The following is a 17,202-nucleotide window of genomic DNA, read 5'->3' on the forward strand; positions in this document are numbered from 1 at the left end:
TGGCACTTTAGAGGCACTCCCTTATGAACTGGTCCTGTCCAACGCTGCTAGTCTCAGCTGCTTTCAGCTGGTCCTGGCTGGGTACATCTTGGCTCAGCTGTGTTCCTCTAGGATGGACTGGGCACTGGTTAGTTCGGCTGGCAGCCGCGCTGGTGGGATAGTCTATGTCGCTAGCTAGGTTCGGCTGAGTTCAGCTGAGTTTGACTGGGCGCCGCTGGGCTCGGCAGCACTCGGCTGGACTCCGCTCGGTTCGACTGCTTTCGGTTGAGTGACGCTGTGCTCGGCTATGTTCGGCTGTGCGCCGCTGGGCTCGGCTGTGCTCTCCCAGGTTCAACTGGGGCTCGAGTGTGTTCGGCTGTGACCTGGTGTGCTCGGATGCGTTCGGCTATGTTCGGCTATGCGCGGCTGGGCTCGGCTGTTCTCGGCTAGGTTCGGCTGTGCACCAAGGGGACTCGGCTGTGCTCGGCTGTGCTCGGCTGTGTTCGGCTGTGTTCGGCTGTGCGCCCTTGGGCTCGGCTGTGAGCTTCTGAGCTCGAGGGTGGTCGGCTGCGAACTGCTGTGCTCAGATGCGTTCGGGTAGGTTCGGTTGTGCGTTGCTGTGCTCGGCTGTGCTCGGCTAGGTTCGGCTGTTCGCCGCTGGGCTCGACTGTGCTCGGCTAAAATCGGGCTCTGGGCTCGTGTTCGGCTGCGTTCGGCTGGACTCCTCTGAGCACCGCTGGGCGCTTCGGGGAGACGAGCCTGCGCTGGTAGAGGACGTGAAAGCCGGAGCGCCATCTAGCGTTACCGGCCCCCCCAAAAACGAGCAACGAGGCGCTCGGCTTCGAACCCAGAGGCTGCCGGACCACAGGGGCGGGGCCCCCGCTCCGCAGCAGCCGACCTCAGGCGCCTGCGGTGACGCCTTCTCCACGCGACAGCGCGCTGCCTAGCCTTGTTCTCCACGTCTCAGGTTTCGCAAAGGCGCATGGGAACGACCAGGACGAAGGTGTGTCAAGATGGCGGAAGCCGAGGAAGCTCCTGGAGAGCACGAGACAGCGACGCCTAGGCCTTTGGTGAGCTAGGGTACTGTGACGGAAGGGACCCAGAGTGAGGCAGAACTCCCCGAAATGGAAGTCGGGCACGGATTGTAGCTGGAGAGAGCTAGAGCGCCCTGGCCCCGCAGGCCTTTGCTGCTGCAATCGCACAGCCCCTGTTCTTGCAGTTAATTGCCGTTCCCCTCCTTCCGCGATCCTTCTACGCCTTTTCGTGAACTCTCTCACGCCCTTCCACACTAGGGATGCCTTGTCCTCTACGTTTTGTTCAATGCTGAGATTTGAGTGCTTTCTGAAGTGTCTTTCCTATCACTGCCATTTTATCAAGACGTGTCACCAGCCATTGTGAAGTACTCCAGAAGTAATGAGAAACTGCTTCCCTTCCACAGGACGTTGTCATTTTATTGCTTGTAACTTGAATCTTCACTTGTCAGTGACCCTAGTAGGCTAATTATTATTTCCAGGTCATTGTCATCCTCTTCGGGACACTTAAGAGTCAAAGCCACAGCGCATACTATTTAAGAATACAGGCTTTATAGTTAAACTTATGTGGGCTAGAGTCCATTCACACCGAAGCTTGTGTGAGTTTAAGCAATTCATTTCAATAGAGGGTGTTTATCTCTTGAACTAAAATGAAAGTATCTGCCTTTAAGGGTTTTCAGGAAGATAAAATGGCATAACTTATATGGAGTGCCTAATACAATCAAGGCCATGAAGGGGGAGTATAAGGAAGTCAGTGTTATGCCCTGATGTTCTTCCTCCAAGCAGTATTTGCTTATACAGTGTTTGCTCAATAAATGATTCCTTTTTTTTTTTTAATTGGCAGCTTAACAGTAGAGAATTGAAGTGAGAGGCAAGTGAACTTGGTTCTGGTTCTGACTCTACTCCTTAGTAGCTCCATTTGTTCATCTCTTCATTCAGCAAGTATTTATTGAGCATCTGCTGTGTTCCAGCCAGTATTTCAGGCACCAGGAATGAAAGTGTTCCAGTGTACTGGGTCTGGGGGTGTAGCTAAGTGGTAGAGTGCTTGTTTTGCATGTGGAAGGCCCTATGGGTCCAATCACCAGTGCTGAAGGGACAAAGTAATTGGGTCATCTTATGGATCAGGTGTGACCTTGAGTAAAAGCGCTCTAAACCCTAGTTTACTCATTTGGAAAATGATGAAACTCATCACAGAATAGTGACAAGTATATAAACTAATGTAAACATTATTTTTACTGTGACATAGTTACAGACAACCTACCTGTTTTTAGTTTCTCTTCCTCCAGACTGCTCCCCCATCTGTGAAGCCTATTATGTATATATGTATGTATGTAGTACGTACATACATACGTACGTACGTATGGACAGGGTCTTAACTGTGTTGACCTGGCTGGCCTGGAACTTATGCTTTAAAAAACTAAATATTTGAGGGCAAGTGTCTAGTATGTACTTTCAGTATTTTTTCGTTATATTTCATCACCTTTAATTAAAAGGAGTGTTTGAGAATTAACTGTATTACTTAATGTCTGTTGAGCTAACATTTACTTTTAACTACTATGCAAAACCCAAATGAAATATATAGTCCCAACTCTAGAAAATGGTGATGTATTTGAGATATTTTGCAGTCTGTTATAAGCTTAATTTTCTTCCTTCCATCTTTTCTCAGTTCGCGGGCCTTTCTGATATATCAATTTCACAAGACATCCCAATAGAAGGAGAGATTACTATTCCTGTGAGAGCTCGCGCTCGAGAACTTGACAACTCCACATTAAATGAGTCTGTTCGCCATACTATCGTAAGTTAGACTAGTTGAGAAACTCCTTCAGTGTTATGGGAGTAAATACTACTAATATTTTGAAATAGTTTTGTTTGGCTCTTTGGTTTTTAAGGTAATTGATCTATTGAAATTTAAGGTTCTCTCTTTGAGAGTGAGTTGTTTCAGTCTTTTTAGCAAATGGAGGGAACTTCTTGGTAACTGTAATCATCGCAATACATCAAGTTATTTTGTCTTTCAGATGCGTGATCTAAAAGCTGTGGGGAAGAAATTTATGCACGTTTTATATCCAAGGAAAAGTAACGCTTTGTTAAGAGATTGTGAGTATATGAGGTTTTTGAGGATTTGCTTCATATTATTGGTACCTTATCATTACTGCTTTATAAAGCTGATGTTGTTTTATAGGAAGAAACAGTTATATAAATGAAAGGCTTAGCTCATTGTATTCAGTTCATCAGTAAATACGAACCTCAAAAATGCTTACAGCTGAGCATGGTAACGTGATTTGGCAGTAGTTGGGAATTTGAGGTGATTCTCACTCAAGTCCTTTGATGAGGTTCAGATTCCCTCTGGGCCCTGAAGTCACGGGCAGAATTTCTGCTTTGGAGATTTTGTACATTTGGGGGACAGATTGTCCATAGCTCTTAATGTGCTGGAGTAGGGATTAGGAAATGAAGAAAGGGTAATTTGTGACTCATGAAGGGAACAAACCTTAAAGGGTACGGTGAAAACAGGCATGGGGACAGAAAGGTTGGGGAAGCTTAGCTAAAACTTACTGCTTCGATTCTAAGAGTGAGAGATAAGTATTAGGATAGTGGTAGGAAATACGGCACATTTGTTTCTTTTCATTTTCTTTTTTTTCGAGACAGGGTTTCTCTGTGTAGTTTTGCACCTTTCCTGGAACTCACTTGGTAGTCCAGGCTGGCCTCGAACTCACAGAGATCCACCTGGCTCTGCCTCCCGAGTGCTGGGATTAAAGGCGTGCGCCACCACCTCCCGGCCCGGCACATTTGTTTCTTAGCAGCCTGTCTTTTCTTTCCTTGTAGGGGATTTGTGGGGCCCATTAATACTCTGCGTGACACTTGCCTTGTAAGTATTTACATTTCCTTCCTCATTTGAACTAGACTTTTTTGATGGAGTTCTAGAATTAAGGAAAAGTTTTACTAGGCCTTTAGTAAAAGGCCTCTTAAAAAAGACAGGGTTGTACTATGTAGCTCACACTATCCCAGAACTTTCTGTGTAGCTCAGGCTTGTCTCAAATTTGTGCTTCCCCTGCCTCTGCCTCTTGAGTGCTATTGTTACAAGTATGCACCACCACACTATAATTTTTAGAACTTCAATTTATCATGTATTCATTTAGATCATAATGCAGTATTACTTTCTTGTACTTTTAGTTATCATATGAAGGGAACCAGTTCAGTGCCTTGAAAGGATATATGTTAAAAGCTCTTGAAAAACTGTGTATGTATTTTCATTAGTTTTAAAAGATTAACCTTGGAGCTTAGGTAGTTTCACTTCACTTATTTGCAGAGAAAACTGTGGTCCTAAGATGAAATTGAGTGACATGTCTAGTGAGAGAACCAGGATCAGTGTCTGAGTCACCTGCCTGCCAGATTAGTTAATATTCTTTTCACCCTACCATGCTCAAGTGATGGGGGTTCCAGACAACAAAGAGTGCCAGCACATTCTTTGCACCTGATGGTCAGGATTTGGAATGGAATACACATAGCCATACAATACAAAACCTTCCACATATTGGCAGTCAGCATAACCAGACAAGACTTGGGGTTGGGGATTTAGCTCAGTGGTAGAGCACTTGCCTAGCAAGCACAAGGCCCTGGGTTCGGTCCTCAGCTCTGGAAAAAAATATATATATAACTTCTCTATCCTATGTAATAAGTTATGAACTTGTTTTATTTTAATTATTATTATTCTTCAGGGAAAACATACCAAGTGTTCTAAGTCCAGGATTCAAAACATTTTACATCTATTAAATTCTTAGACACAGAATATTTTGGTGATAGTTCAATATTTACTCAGTTCCAAAGCAAAGTCCTTTAGTAATGGTATTTATATTTTGATTTTTAAAAATCAGCAACTAAATAAGTTTAAAAACTGTTTATATTACTGAGCATGTGGGCTAAAACCTTAAGGTAAGAATTCATACAAATTCATAGCTGAGCATGGTGCCTATATTCCTGGTGCTCAAGTAGCTGACGCAGGAAGATAACAAAACCCAGCCTAGGCCACACAAGCAGACCTTGTTTAAAAAACAAGCCAGCAAACGAACACTAAGATTTGCTAACAAAAGTAGAAAGTAGAAAAGTAATCCAAACACACAGAGTACTGGTCTGGTGACTGGGAGGCCCTTATTGCTATGGCAGCTACACCCGATACTATGTTGGAATCTCAGAGGCCCAGTATGAAAAAAAATCTCACTTGGCACATAAACCCATAAACACAAATTCCTTTTTGTTTTGTTTTGGGAATGTAACCCAGGGCCTCATGCCTGGTAGGTAGATACTTTCTCTATCACTGAGCTAATCCTTACTAGAAAGGTACATTCTTTTCTTTTAACTCAAGAGCCTTCTGCCTCAATTTCCTTAGTTGGGATTGTGATGCACATCACCCATCTTCAGAAATACATAGTCTTAGGTGCAGCATTCCAACTTAAAAATACTGACAAATTAAATTTAAAGCTATTTTACATGTTATGTGAACAACAGCAACAAAATATCTCATATTTGTGAGCAATGTTTGGCTCTTAAGTTCAATAACTTATGCTTGGACATAGGCTTTTAGTAAGCTAGTTAAACATACCAGAAAGTTCAAAGCATAGCACTCTTTATAGTCCTTAGGCATTTGGATTTTAAATAAAATCTTACCAGATTCTATTGGTGTTTTCCTTACGGTACAAAGTACACATTACAGATGTTCAGATGAGGTATGCCATAGCAATCTGGTAAGAATGCATGTTTTTGTTGCTTTGTATAAAAGGTTACGTATTTTTTATGTTGTTTTTAGGATGCTACAGAAGAGTTCTGTGGATGGGGAAAAAGATGGAGGACCGCAATTTGCTGAAGTTTTCGTTGTTGTCTGGTTTGGAGCAGTCACTATTACACTCAATTCAAAACTTCTTGGTGGAAACATGTGAGTATCATTATCTGCACCTTTTTCCTCTTTACTAGGTAGCACATCATAGATTTTAGGGGAACAGTGCTATTTGGATATTTTTTTAAAGAAAATTTGACTTAAGTAGCAAATAAAAAGTTCCCTTAATACCATTAGAATAGAGCAACAACTCAATTGAAATAAATTTTGGAGTTCAGTGATGAGCTTCAGATTTTCTCTCTAAACCTTGAAGTTAGAAGCAAATTTACTTTAAGAAGATACATACATTTTGGGGGAACCTATGGTAAAACACATTCTCAAATTGGTCTCTAACTAGAATAGATTAATAACCACAATAGAGAATCAATGGCAGATCTCTAAGAATTAGAGTAGATTATCTGATATTAGAAAATTGACTATTAAGGGGCCTGAGGAGAACAAGAAGAGTACAGAGAAAGTGAAAGTATATGATACAAGGGGCTAGTCTCATGAAATTACCATCACCAGAAAGGTATAGAGAGATAGGATGGCAGGAAGGAGGCAATAGTCCATTGAATCTGTGAGCCATCTGTACAATAAGATGTGTCCTGTAGCACTCAGTGATACTTACGATCTGTGGATGTGTGTTGTTTGTAGTTCTTTCTTTCAGAGCCTATGCGTGCTGGGATACTGCATACTTCCTTTGACTGTTGCAATGCTAGTTTGCCGTCTGGTGCTTTTGGCAGGACAGGGACCAATAAACTTCATGATTCGGCTTTTTGTGGTGGTGGTGATGTTCGCCTGGTCTGTGGCTGGTGAGTATGTGCTTACATCTATAGTACCAAAGTAGATAAAAAGGGTTAAAGATGAAGAGCCAATTATGAACAGTGAAGTTCTGCTGTCAAATAAATGTAGCAGCCATAGAACCTGCTGTTCTAAATAAGTATTGAAGGTGTCCATGTTATGTGAGCTGGACATCTGAACTTAGAAGATGTAGAAAGTCACTGGGCATGGTGGTGTGCAGTTATAATCCCAGCTACTTTGAAGATTGAGGCAAGAAGATTGCAAGTTCAAGGCCAGGCTAGACAGCAATACCCTCTCTCAGAATAAAACTTTTAAAATGAGATTGGGAATGTAGTAGTAGTTATGGTAGAGTACTTACTTAGCATTTATGGGCCCTGGTTCAAGCCTCTGTACCACAGAATAGAGCAAAAAGCTGGACATAACCACATTTTTTTGAGACAGGATCTCTCTATGTCACTCAGGCTGGCCTTGAATGCATAATCCTCCTGCCTGTGCCTCCCAAATTGTTGGGTTACAGACCTGCACTCTGCCTAACCTATAGGGGTTATTCTTGTTAAGTAAGAAGATGAGTAGGCTTTTCTTAGATGGACAGAATAACACTTTAAAGATAGCTGATAACTTGTAGGCCTATAGTCCCAGCACTTGAGAGGTAGCAGCAAGAGGATTATGAGTTCAAAGTCAACTTCAGCTACATAGTATGTTCAAGGCAAACCTGGGCTATATAAGACCTTGTTTGAAAAAAAAAATGACAAAAGCAACAGTAACAAAACAGGACCCTCCCCCCAAATTAATTCACAAAAATGAAGGAATATGAGACCATTTAGTATAGGAGCAAATAACCATACACATATTATACCGTAGGAGCAAATAACCATACACATATTATACCATAAGCATAGTTCAGTAACTTTCCACAAAAGGCCAAGAACTCTGCTTCAGAAGGATTTCTATCCAAAATAGTCAAAAACTTTTGAACCTTTAGTATTTGAAAGATGCTGTCCTGGACTATTGGAAGATGACAGATGTGTGAACTCTGCTTGTATGTGTTGTTGTTTAGGGCCTTGTCCATGCTAAGCAAGTGCTCTGCCATTCAGCCATACATCCCTGCCCTTTAACTGAACTTGAAGTATTATTCTCTCAGGAGCCATAGATAAAACTGAACTTTTAGTGTACTTTTGTGGTCCAGTCACATTGGAGTCTGATAAATATTAGTAGTTCTGGTACCATGATTATATGAAATATTTCTTTTTGTTTTCTTTAGCATCGACAGCTTTTCTTGCTGACAGCCAGCCTCCAAACCGCAAAGCTCTCGCTGTGTATCCGGTCTTTTTATTCTACTTCGTGATCAGTTGGATGATACTCACATTCACTCCATAGTAAATCTGGATACAGACAGTCAAAACCAGTAAACTGAAGGCTCACCTGAACGGTTGACCAACAACAGCCTCCCCACTCTCTTGTTCAATTTTTGAGATATTAAAAGGGAGCCACATAGCACTGTTGTCATTTATGTAAGGAACTGATATTTGCAAGGCTGTCCTTTTCCTCTTAATGTTATTTCTTTCAAATACATGTGCATACCACGCATAGTAAAATGCCTTTCTACGGCATGATGAAGTTACTGTGGTCCATTAGGGTGACAGCCAGAGACTCGAGGAGCAAGTGGGTCCACTCTACAAATTAAAAAGGGTTGGTGACCATCTGCAGCTTGGAGAATATTTGTTCAGGTGCAGCTCTTAAACACATTGCCTTATGACTATTAGAATATGCCTCTTTTCATAAGTAGTAATAGTCTGTATCCATTTTCTTCTTCTTTTCTCTCCCAAACTTGAGAAAGCAAAGAGGTTATGAAGAAGGTTTATAGACATGGGAGGAGAAAACATGCATTAATTAATTTTCACATTTTGATCAGAGTTAGTGCTATACTTGGTTTGTTTGCTTGTTTTTTTTAAGCAAATGACATCTAAATAATCAGCTTTTAAAAATTATTTTTTATAGTTATTTTTCTGTCATGTGTAACAGTACCTCGGCTAGCACTCTAGTTTTTAATCTTTCTCCTACATCCTGAATATACAATACTAGCAGTCAGACATGCAACTTTCCTTTGACTGAAGTTCTCGGTGGTCCAGTGTTTGAGCTTTTCTAAGTAGCAAAGAAGACAGAAATCTAGGTTTATGGTTTATAATGCATATTGTCAGGTGAGCACCTTTTAAGGTACGGGTTACATATTACACAGTTAAAAGGACGTATTCATTATTTTGTGTGGTCCAGCCTCAGACTAGAAGGGAAGGCTACATCAGAAATGTGCATTTAACCAAATAGACACAGACTTTAGTGTTCCGAAGCCTAGGTAACAGAAGGTCGTTTATGTAACATGACAAATGGTAAGTTGAGTTTACAGCTGCTGCCTTTCCTGTAGTGGGCTCAGCAGTTTTTTTCATTTTATATATATATATATAGAGTTTTGTTTTATTTGTTTTGTTTTTGGCTGGGGAATAGCAATTTATTTTGTGTTTTAGACTTTATTTGTAAACCTAATTAGCTCCCCTTTAGATATGTACATTTTGCACATGTGCACCTACCTGTACTCTCATATATTTATGCACACAAGTGTGAAGGCTTTTCAGGGAACAGAACATGTGAGACAGGCTGATTCTCAGCTGAACAGGACTGCTGTAAGATAGTAAGAACTGTTGCCTTCTATGTTTCAATTGAAGAACTAATAGACAATAATTAGGAGTCAGAGAACATTCATTGTAAATAAGCATTTACTTACAGAGATAGGAATTTCTTATTCCTTGTTTTTTCTTTATCATAGCATTTAAATATTTATTGATTTTGTATTTAAAGACTACCTTCATATAAATAGATGATTCTAAAAACGTAATTTTTCCCATTCTCAGAGTAACCAAATGAGCAACACTAGGCCAAATGGGTTCATGGGATGAGTTACAAAGCATTACTGAATTTGTCCTCTCTGTCTAGGCTTTTCTAAAGGTTTGGGGTTATGTTTTTGAATTCATTGTAATTTATCTTTTAAATTATAAACCCTGTGAAGATAAATATAGTGTTTCACTCTTGAGTTAGTAAAGATTTGAAACTGACCCTGATTTTTGAGATTTGAGAGTGGTCTCTTTCCACTCAAATATCTTTCCTAAGTTGTTGTTGTGTAGTCTTCCCAAGTAATTATAATAATGAAGAAGGAACCATATTTCTCAAAGGAAATTTAGTCTTTACTGGATTTTACTCAGGTGAAACATTTACTCTGAAATTCCTAAGGCCACAATTTATGGGGATTTGGAGGGTTACACATATTGGATATAAGGCAGCTTGATCCTGTGAGTGTTAATCTGTTGCTCTTGGGTGAATTGATGAATAGTATTATGTAGTTGAATGTAGGACTGGGAGTGTAGTTCAGTGGTAGAGCATTTGCCAGGCATGCATAGAAAAAAAGTGGATAAACTGGAGGATTAATTACTTGTTTCTAGAATTGAATAATAAAAGGGTATAATTATTTTTAATATGTGCAAAAGGTCTGTTGCTTTCTGTGAAGTCCTGAGTCTGGAAGTTGTAATATAGCTTTTCCTGGTTTGCTGCAATCATGGTTGATTCTAGAAATGAAGACTGGAAGGGCGGAAGCCTCAAGCAGAGGAACTCCTTCCTGTTCTAGGTTGGTGACATTTCATGCTTCTGGTGAATTTCAGGCTTTTTGAGTATCCGTGCAGAATGTGCATGGGTATCAGCCAGCTTGGATGATCACCTGGCTGCTTTTACATCTGAGATCATGACACTTAAAGTTGAAGACTTGGTTTAATTGGTGTTCAGATTACAAAACTCTATTAATGACAACATATTTGAATGTTCTGAATGGTTCATGAAAGTCACCATCAAATATTAAGGATTTTTGTGTATGTGTTTTGTTTGGATTTTGGCCTCAAAGTTATATAAGTTGAATTTGATCTTTTCATTGTGTTGTGGGATCTTTCTTTTGTTGGGCAAAATTGCATAGCATGAGACTGGTAATCATTTCACTGTTGACTATCTTTTATAAATAGTACCCCCAAAAATGTGATTAGAAGGCTAATAAGCCTGTACTTGGAGATATATAATCTCTTGACTTACTGCATTTGAGATGCCTGCTTATTCCTGAAGATGAAAATGAAAATTTGTCAGTTGCTATTTTTGGTTACCGTCAAGTCATCCATTGCATGCTGATGTTTTAGTCTGGTTTGAGCACTGCAATGATCCTTAAATAGACTGTCAGTTTCTGAGACAGTTGGGTGGATCCATGTATGTAAATTAGAGATCCTTTCGATAGATTCTGTGTGCTTTTGTTATGAATATAGAACTGACAGGGGTAATAATTTTATGATTATTAATAGCTAACACTTATTGGGCACTTACTGTATACCAATTTACTATTCTACTTTTAAAGTAATTTTTGTAATAGCTTTATTAAAGTTCACTTTACCATGAAATCCATTTTTTCAGAGTGTACAATTCAGCAGTCTTACTAGATTTAGAGTTCTACAACAATCACTGATATCTAATTTGAGAATGTTTGTCTTTATCACTGCAGAGAAACCAGTCATTCCTGTTCTCTAGTTACTGCCGGTCTACTTTCTGTCTAGTCATCTGGCCAGGCACTGTTTGTAGTGCTTGCTCTATTTCCTCGACTCCTCAACATAAAGTGCTCTAATTTTCATTTCACAGTAGAAAATCGAGGCACAGAAATGGAAGGAATTGACCAAGGTCATGCAGGAAGTGAATTTATGGTATGAACACATTAGATGAGATGCAGTCTGCATTTCACTGTTAGGCACATGAAATGAACACATTCCTTCCCAGGGTGTGTCTCCTGTTACTAACCTTTGCACCCTAGAACTGACTGGAGGTGGATACATATTGTTCTTTTTTCAGAGGAATGGAACTCTGGCACCTGAGCACACAAAGCAGGCAGACTTAGAAAGACATAGGTTTGCTGCCCTTAAACCCCCTTTTTTTCCTTTTCTTTTCCCCTTTTCACACATATACAGTCTATTTTTCTCCAACTTTGAAGAATTAAATTACTATAAAATTTCCCATTTCACATATACATAGTCTGTTTTTCTCCAAGTTTGAAGAATCAACTACTTTTACCTTTCCTAAAGGGATGATGATTTACGCCTCAAAATGCAACATCTCTTCAGGTGTTTATAGTATAGGGATGTATCTGGTCATTTAGGGTACTGGGTATATTCCTAAGACTTAAGATTGAAGTCATTCGAGAACTGAATGCCTTTCTATTTGGGTAAATGTGGTGAGAATAAAGACTTTGCCTTAATGAAGCTTGTTCATTTCTGGTCTTGGGTATTCTACTTTAATCCTGATCTTTCCTATGGACAAGAAACCTGTGCAAAGAAACCTGTAAAATGGTTTGTGAATGTTATATGTATCAATAAAAACACTGGAAAGGGGCAATTTGTGTCTGCCTTTTTGCTGAAGGTACAGAAATATTTGTACTATATTGATGACATATGATACATATATTCTAAAGAAACAAATTGTTGGTTAAACGGCGCTGCTGCTCCTGGGTGACAGCCGCCCGCAGTGGACATGCCGGCAGAGGAGAGTGCTGGTTGGAAGAATCACAAGCCATAGTTACCTTTTTAGAGCTTTATGGAGGGGGGGAGGAAAGAGAAGGAGGAGGTCCAAATGGAAGGAAGGAGCAGAAAGGAAAGAGGCGCACAGAGGGCCCACCCGCTTTTTAGGCTGGGACACCGACAAAGGCTAATGATGTAATTAAGGACAGAATCCTTATATCCCAGACTTGCTTATTATAAAAAAAGCAGGTAGATGGGAATAGGGGCATCGTTCCTCTCAAAAACTGCTTCCAGCTGACTTTTGGACGTCGTTTGGCTCTGGGGGGAATGCTGGAGAAGGGGATTTTTCCGAGGTAGGCAGGTGTGGGATGCTGTCATCCATTTGCTCTGGAGACATATATCCCTCTTGGCTGTGGCTGGGAACTTTCTGTTTGACAAGATATTGATGATCTCTGGACTCCAGTTCTGTGGTGGTCCTGTACCATTAGCTGAACAGTGAGTTAGAACGGAACTGGGAAGAGAAAAGCTTGTGGTACATGAGAATTTATTTTTTGGAATTAGGGACAAGGCAAAGATCAGGGCCCTGTCTGTATGCCCATGAGAAACAGGCAGTTTGAGAATGAGTGGGTGGAGTTAAGGTGAGTTAGGGCTAGAGTCAGTAGAAGCCGCCCAAGCCTGCCCATTTGAGCCCGCCCCCTGCCAGCGGAAGTCAGACAGAAAAGGTTGCACATGGCAGGCGCAGAAGTGGGGAAGGAGAAGGGTTTAGAACTTTAGTAGAAAGCTTTGGGATAAAGTAACTTTATTTGCCTGTTCGCTGGCAGAAGTTCCTGCGACTCTGTTATGTGGCCAGGTTTACCCTGTTATTTGGCCAGGTTTACGCTGTGCCTGTCCCTATCCGCCAATGTAGGTGGTAAATGTATTGTTTCCACCTGTTTGTCTCATGGCTGTAGCTGAGAGAAAAATAAAAAATTAAAATAACAAACCGGGATCAGACTCCAATCTTGGGCGTCCCTGAGAGTGAAGAGATCTAAAAAATCAGCTCAAAGTTCGCCATCCTCTATGTCAAGGGATGGGAAGGGCTGCGGCTGCACTGCAGTTGGTCCACCGGGTAGACCTGAGACAGCATTGACCCCCTAGTCAGGAGTGAAAATGTGCCTGCCATTGCCAGTACAGCCGAGGACAACCCCTGGGGTGTCTGTCGCAAAGAATATAGCTCATACTACAGCCGTGAGAACAGCTGACTCACTGTGAAGAATCAGAAGAATCATGGCGGTATCAGTAGTGGTAGCTGTTTAGGGGTCCAGTGGAGTCGAGGGACGTGTGCTTGCTCATGGTCTCGAAGTCTCACTGGATGGGGGAGGAGGTGGCAAGCGGCAGCAGTCAGCAGGTCCTCGGTGGTCTATCCCGGGTTTCGGCACCAATGTTGGTTAAACGGTGCTGCAGCTTCTTTTTAGAGCTTTATTAGGGGGGAGAGGGAGAGAGGGAGAGAGAGGGAGAGAGAGGGAGAGAGAGGGAGAGAGAGAGGGAGAGAGAGAGAGAGAGAGAGAGAGAGAGAGAGAGAGAGAGAGAGAGAGAGAAGGAGGAGGTCCAGATGGAAGGAAGGAGCGGAAAGGAAAGAGGCACACAGAGGGCCCACCCACATTTTAGGCTGGGACACCGTCGAAGGCTAATGATGTAATTAAGGACAGAATCCTTATACAAATGTAGAATTGTGTGAAACAAGTTTAAAGGGGAAATCACATCTATTGAGCAAATATGGTATGCCAGGCTCCATATTAATTCTTAATACATTGTATCCCTATTCACACCAGCCTTTTTGTAATCAAATGCAGTGCCAATCCCATAAGCACAACTAGGACATCAAAGAGTGAATAAAGGTATCTTGCCGCAAACAGTTATTGAAAACCCAGGGACTGTGAAGGTAGAACTTACTGTGCTGGGAAGTAGAATGCCTTCAGTAGAATATCTGGCTCAAAGTGGCTTCAAAGCAATATACAAGGACATGGAGAGCAATTGGATTAAGAGAGGGCAGTATGGGTAGAACAGGGTCCCTGTGTTTATCATTTGGAAGCCTGAGGCCTAGAAGAATGTGTGTTTCTGAGAACAGCTGAGGAGGTGCTGGCTCTGGCTATCAAAGTGATATTGTTTGCATGAATGCAAATACAAGCCTGCAGGGTAGTAGTCAGATTATGGGTGTCATCACTGCTAAAGGAACATGGTATCTTAGTCTTGATGAGAACAGTTGCTTAAGGACAAGAGTAAAGAACAACTTAGAAGTATAAATAGTAAATGAACTGGAAGCAATCTGTTACGGATTTTCATGTATTATTATCTAACACTTAACCCCGTAAGGGTCAAACCCAGGGCCTTGCACATGCTAGGCAAGTGCTACACCACTGAGCTATATCCCTGTCCCTTGGTTTTTTGAGGCACGGTCTCACCACATAACAGGCTAGTATTCTTTGCCTTGGCCTCCTGAGTATTAGGGTTACAAAGCATGCACACCACAAGGTTCAACTCATAAGGAGGATGTTTTGATTCAAGCCTTTGCCCATAGTGAAAGGGGAATGTGAAGAGACAGGTAAACAGGCTGAGTGGTGGTGGTGCATACCTTTAATCCCAGCACTCAGCAGGTGGCCATCCTGGTCTACAAAGTGAGTTCCAGGACAACAAGGGCTACCCAGAGAAACCCTGTCTCAAAAGAGAGAGGTAAACAAATACATTTAAATATAGTGTTGACACGTAAAAGTCAAGAATGAAGGCTGTGGGATCCCACAGTGGAGACAATTTCATTCTCATTGTGAAAGTGACCCATGAGACCGGTTACTCTGCTGTCTTCTCTGGAAAGAAGAAAGTCCTCTCCTAACAATGGAGAGACTGTGGACTGCATTTTTCTCATATGTACTCATGGAGCGCTTCATATTAGTACAAGACATGTATAAGGAGCAACACGACACACCCAAGGCCACACAAATTCTAGATGACAAAGCTGTAACTTGAACCCAAGCATCTCTAGCTGCAGAGATAGGCTAGAAAATATACTCCTAACTATGTACATCACTGCCTGAAATAAAGTTGGGGTGCTGCTATTAAAGAGGACTGGAGATTGGGTGCAGCAGGTACTCTTCATCACAGTGCTTCACTTAATTTTAAAGGTAAATTTTTTTTGGGGGGGCGGGGCTGCCAGGAATTGAACTGAGGTATCCCACATGCTAAACAAGCACTCAAATGCTGGAGCTGCATTCCCACCTATTGAGGAATATTATTTTAAGGCGTGGTACTTTTATGTTATATTTGTTTGGCTCTGTAAAGCTGTGTTACTCTGCCTGTCTAAAACACCTGACGGTCTAATAAAGAACTGAACAGCCATTAGCAAGGCAAGAGAAAGGAGAGGCAGGACTAGCAGGGAGAGAGAATGTATGGAAGGAGAAATCTGGGAAGGAGGAAGAAATAGCCAGAGGAGGAGGACTCCAGGGGCCAGCCACACAGCTACACAGCAAGCCATGGAGTAAGAAGTAAAGAAAGGTTTATAGAATAGAGAAAGTTAAAAGCCCAGAGGCGAAAGACAGGTTAATTTAAAATTAAGAAAAGCTGGCAAGAAACAAACCAAGCTAATGCTAGGCATTCATAATTAAGAATAAGCCTCCATGTGTGATTTATTTGGGAGCTGGGTGGCAAGCCCCACAAAAGAGAAAAAACATTTTGGTATACCAGTGTGGCTCTCAAATTTTCAAAATTCCCCGAGAAAGCTTAAAAAAAAAAAAAAAAAGCGGCTCCTTTAAGAGTTTCTGCCGGACAGTTTCTGCCAGACAGTGAGCCCTTGGGCAGCTAGTACAATAAGTAGAAACAAAAAACTAAGTAGAAAAAATGAGTGCCACAGTGCAGGACACCAGCATTCCATAGCTGGGAGTTGACTGCAGTTTCTGGTCATGCGTCTCTGATCCGACCGTGAGTTTTAGAACTTGGCTTTCAGGAACTGAGAAGTGGATGGAGCCAGCTGCCAAAGCCTTCTGTGCGGAGGTCAGTGATGCTTAGTAGTTTAAAAGTTTGCTCACAGGGTCAAAAAGACTAGAGATATGCAGTAAAATGGGTCCAGGTGGAAAAAACCTCTAAACACGTTCCAGTGTGTTTTACAATGTGTGTAGATTTAAGAAAGAAATAAGTATAAGGACAGTCATAGAAAGAAAAAATAGTTTAAAATAGTTTAAAAATAATAAAGTCTTTAAAAAGAGAAGTAAAGTAATGAAAAAAGGGTAAGCCACATAGGGAGTCTGGATCCTGTATATTATTGTATAGATTTTGGATTTTTTGGTTGTTAATAAGCAAACAGCTGCTAAGAGTCATGGAATTGTGAACTGGGCTGCTAAATTTGAACTAATCTAGATACTTTTGGAATGACTTTAAAAAAGAAGTAAAAAATGTATTTGTCATTGGAAATCAAAAATGCTTTGGAGTTTTGTTCCCACAGAAGATGAGAAGTTGTGGATTCCTTCAGGAATAATATGGATTAGGTATGATCAAGGGAGCCCTCCTGAATCTTGACAGGTGATATCTATCAGCAAAGGTTACTGCTGGTCTTCCCAGGACTTGGTCATTATCTCAAAAATTTCTCAGGGACCCCTAGGGATTCCTTCACTCACAGATAGCAGAAAGCAGTGTGGAGAAAACAACATCCACATTCCAAAGAGTAGGGGGGTAGGGGTGGTCTTTGGTTAATTGATGGGTTATGGATATTTGTTATAATTTAAGGGAATATGGAAATATAGGATAAAAAGACAACTATTAATCTCAGATATTTTGCATTGGCATGGATTTTGGTATATTGATACAAATTTAAAGTTATTTTTGTTACACTGTATATGTTTCTACTCTTGTTTAAGGTATTGTACCTATGCAGTTCATTTAAAAATGCAAGGTAAAATTCTAGTTATTGAAAGCTATT

At 41.1% G+C, this 17,202-nt stretch overlaps 1 protein-coding gene across 1 annotated transcript; it reads left to right on the plus strand.

Moving 5' to 3' along the window:
• The first annotated feature begins 887 nt into the window (after positions 1-887).
• Positions 888-12,138, plus strand: Yipf6 (Yip1 domain family member 6). Its single transcript, XM_028883892.2, has 7 exons — positions 888-1,049; positions 2,677-2,805; positions 3,026-3,104; positions 3,831-3,873; positions 5,809-5,934; positions 6,532-6,689; positions 7,940-12,138. Exons 1-7 carry the CDS (start codon positions 993-995, stop codon positions 8,053-8,055), a joined length of 708 nt encoding a protein of 235 aa, XP_028739725.1. The 5' UTR covers positions 888-992; the 3' UTR covers positions 8,056-12,138.
• The last annotated feature ends 5,064 nt before the right edge of the window (positions 12,139-17,202 follow it).

Source organism: Peromyscus leucopus, chromosome X (genome assembly GCF_004664715.2).
Source record: "Peromyscus leucopus breed LL Stock chromosome X, UCI_PerLeu_2.1, whole genome shotgun sequence".
NCBI lineage: Eukaryota > Metazoa > Chordata > Mammalia > Rodentia > Cricetidae > Peromyscus > Peromyscus leucopus.

Coding starts and splice junctions, on each gene's coding strand:
- Yipf6 (XM_028883892.2), top strand. CDS start 993: ATGGCGGAAGCCGAGGAAGCTCCTGGAGAGCACGAGACAGCGACGCCT. Junction 3,105..3,830: donor TAACGCTTTGTTAAGAGATT/GTGAGTATATGA, acceptor CTTTCCTTGTAG/GGGATTTGTGGGGCCCATTA. Junction 5,935..6,531: donor AAACTTCTTGGTGGAAACAT/GTGAGTATCATT, acceptor TGTTGTTTGTAG/TTCTTTCTTTCAGAGCCTAT.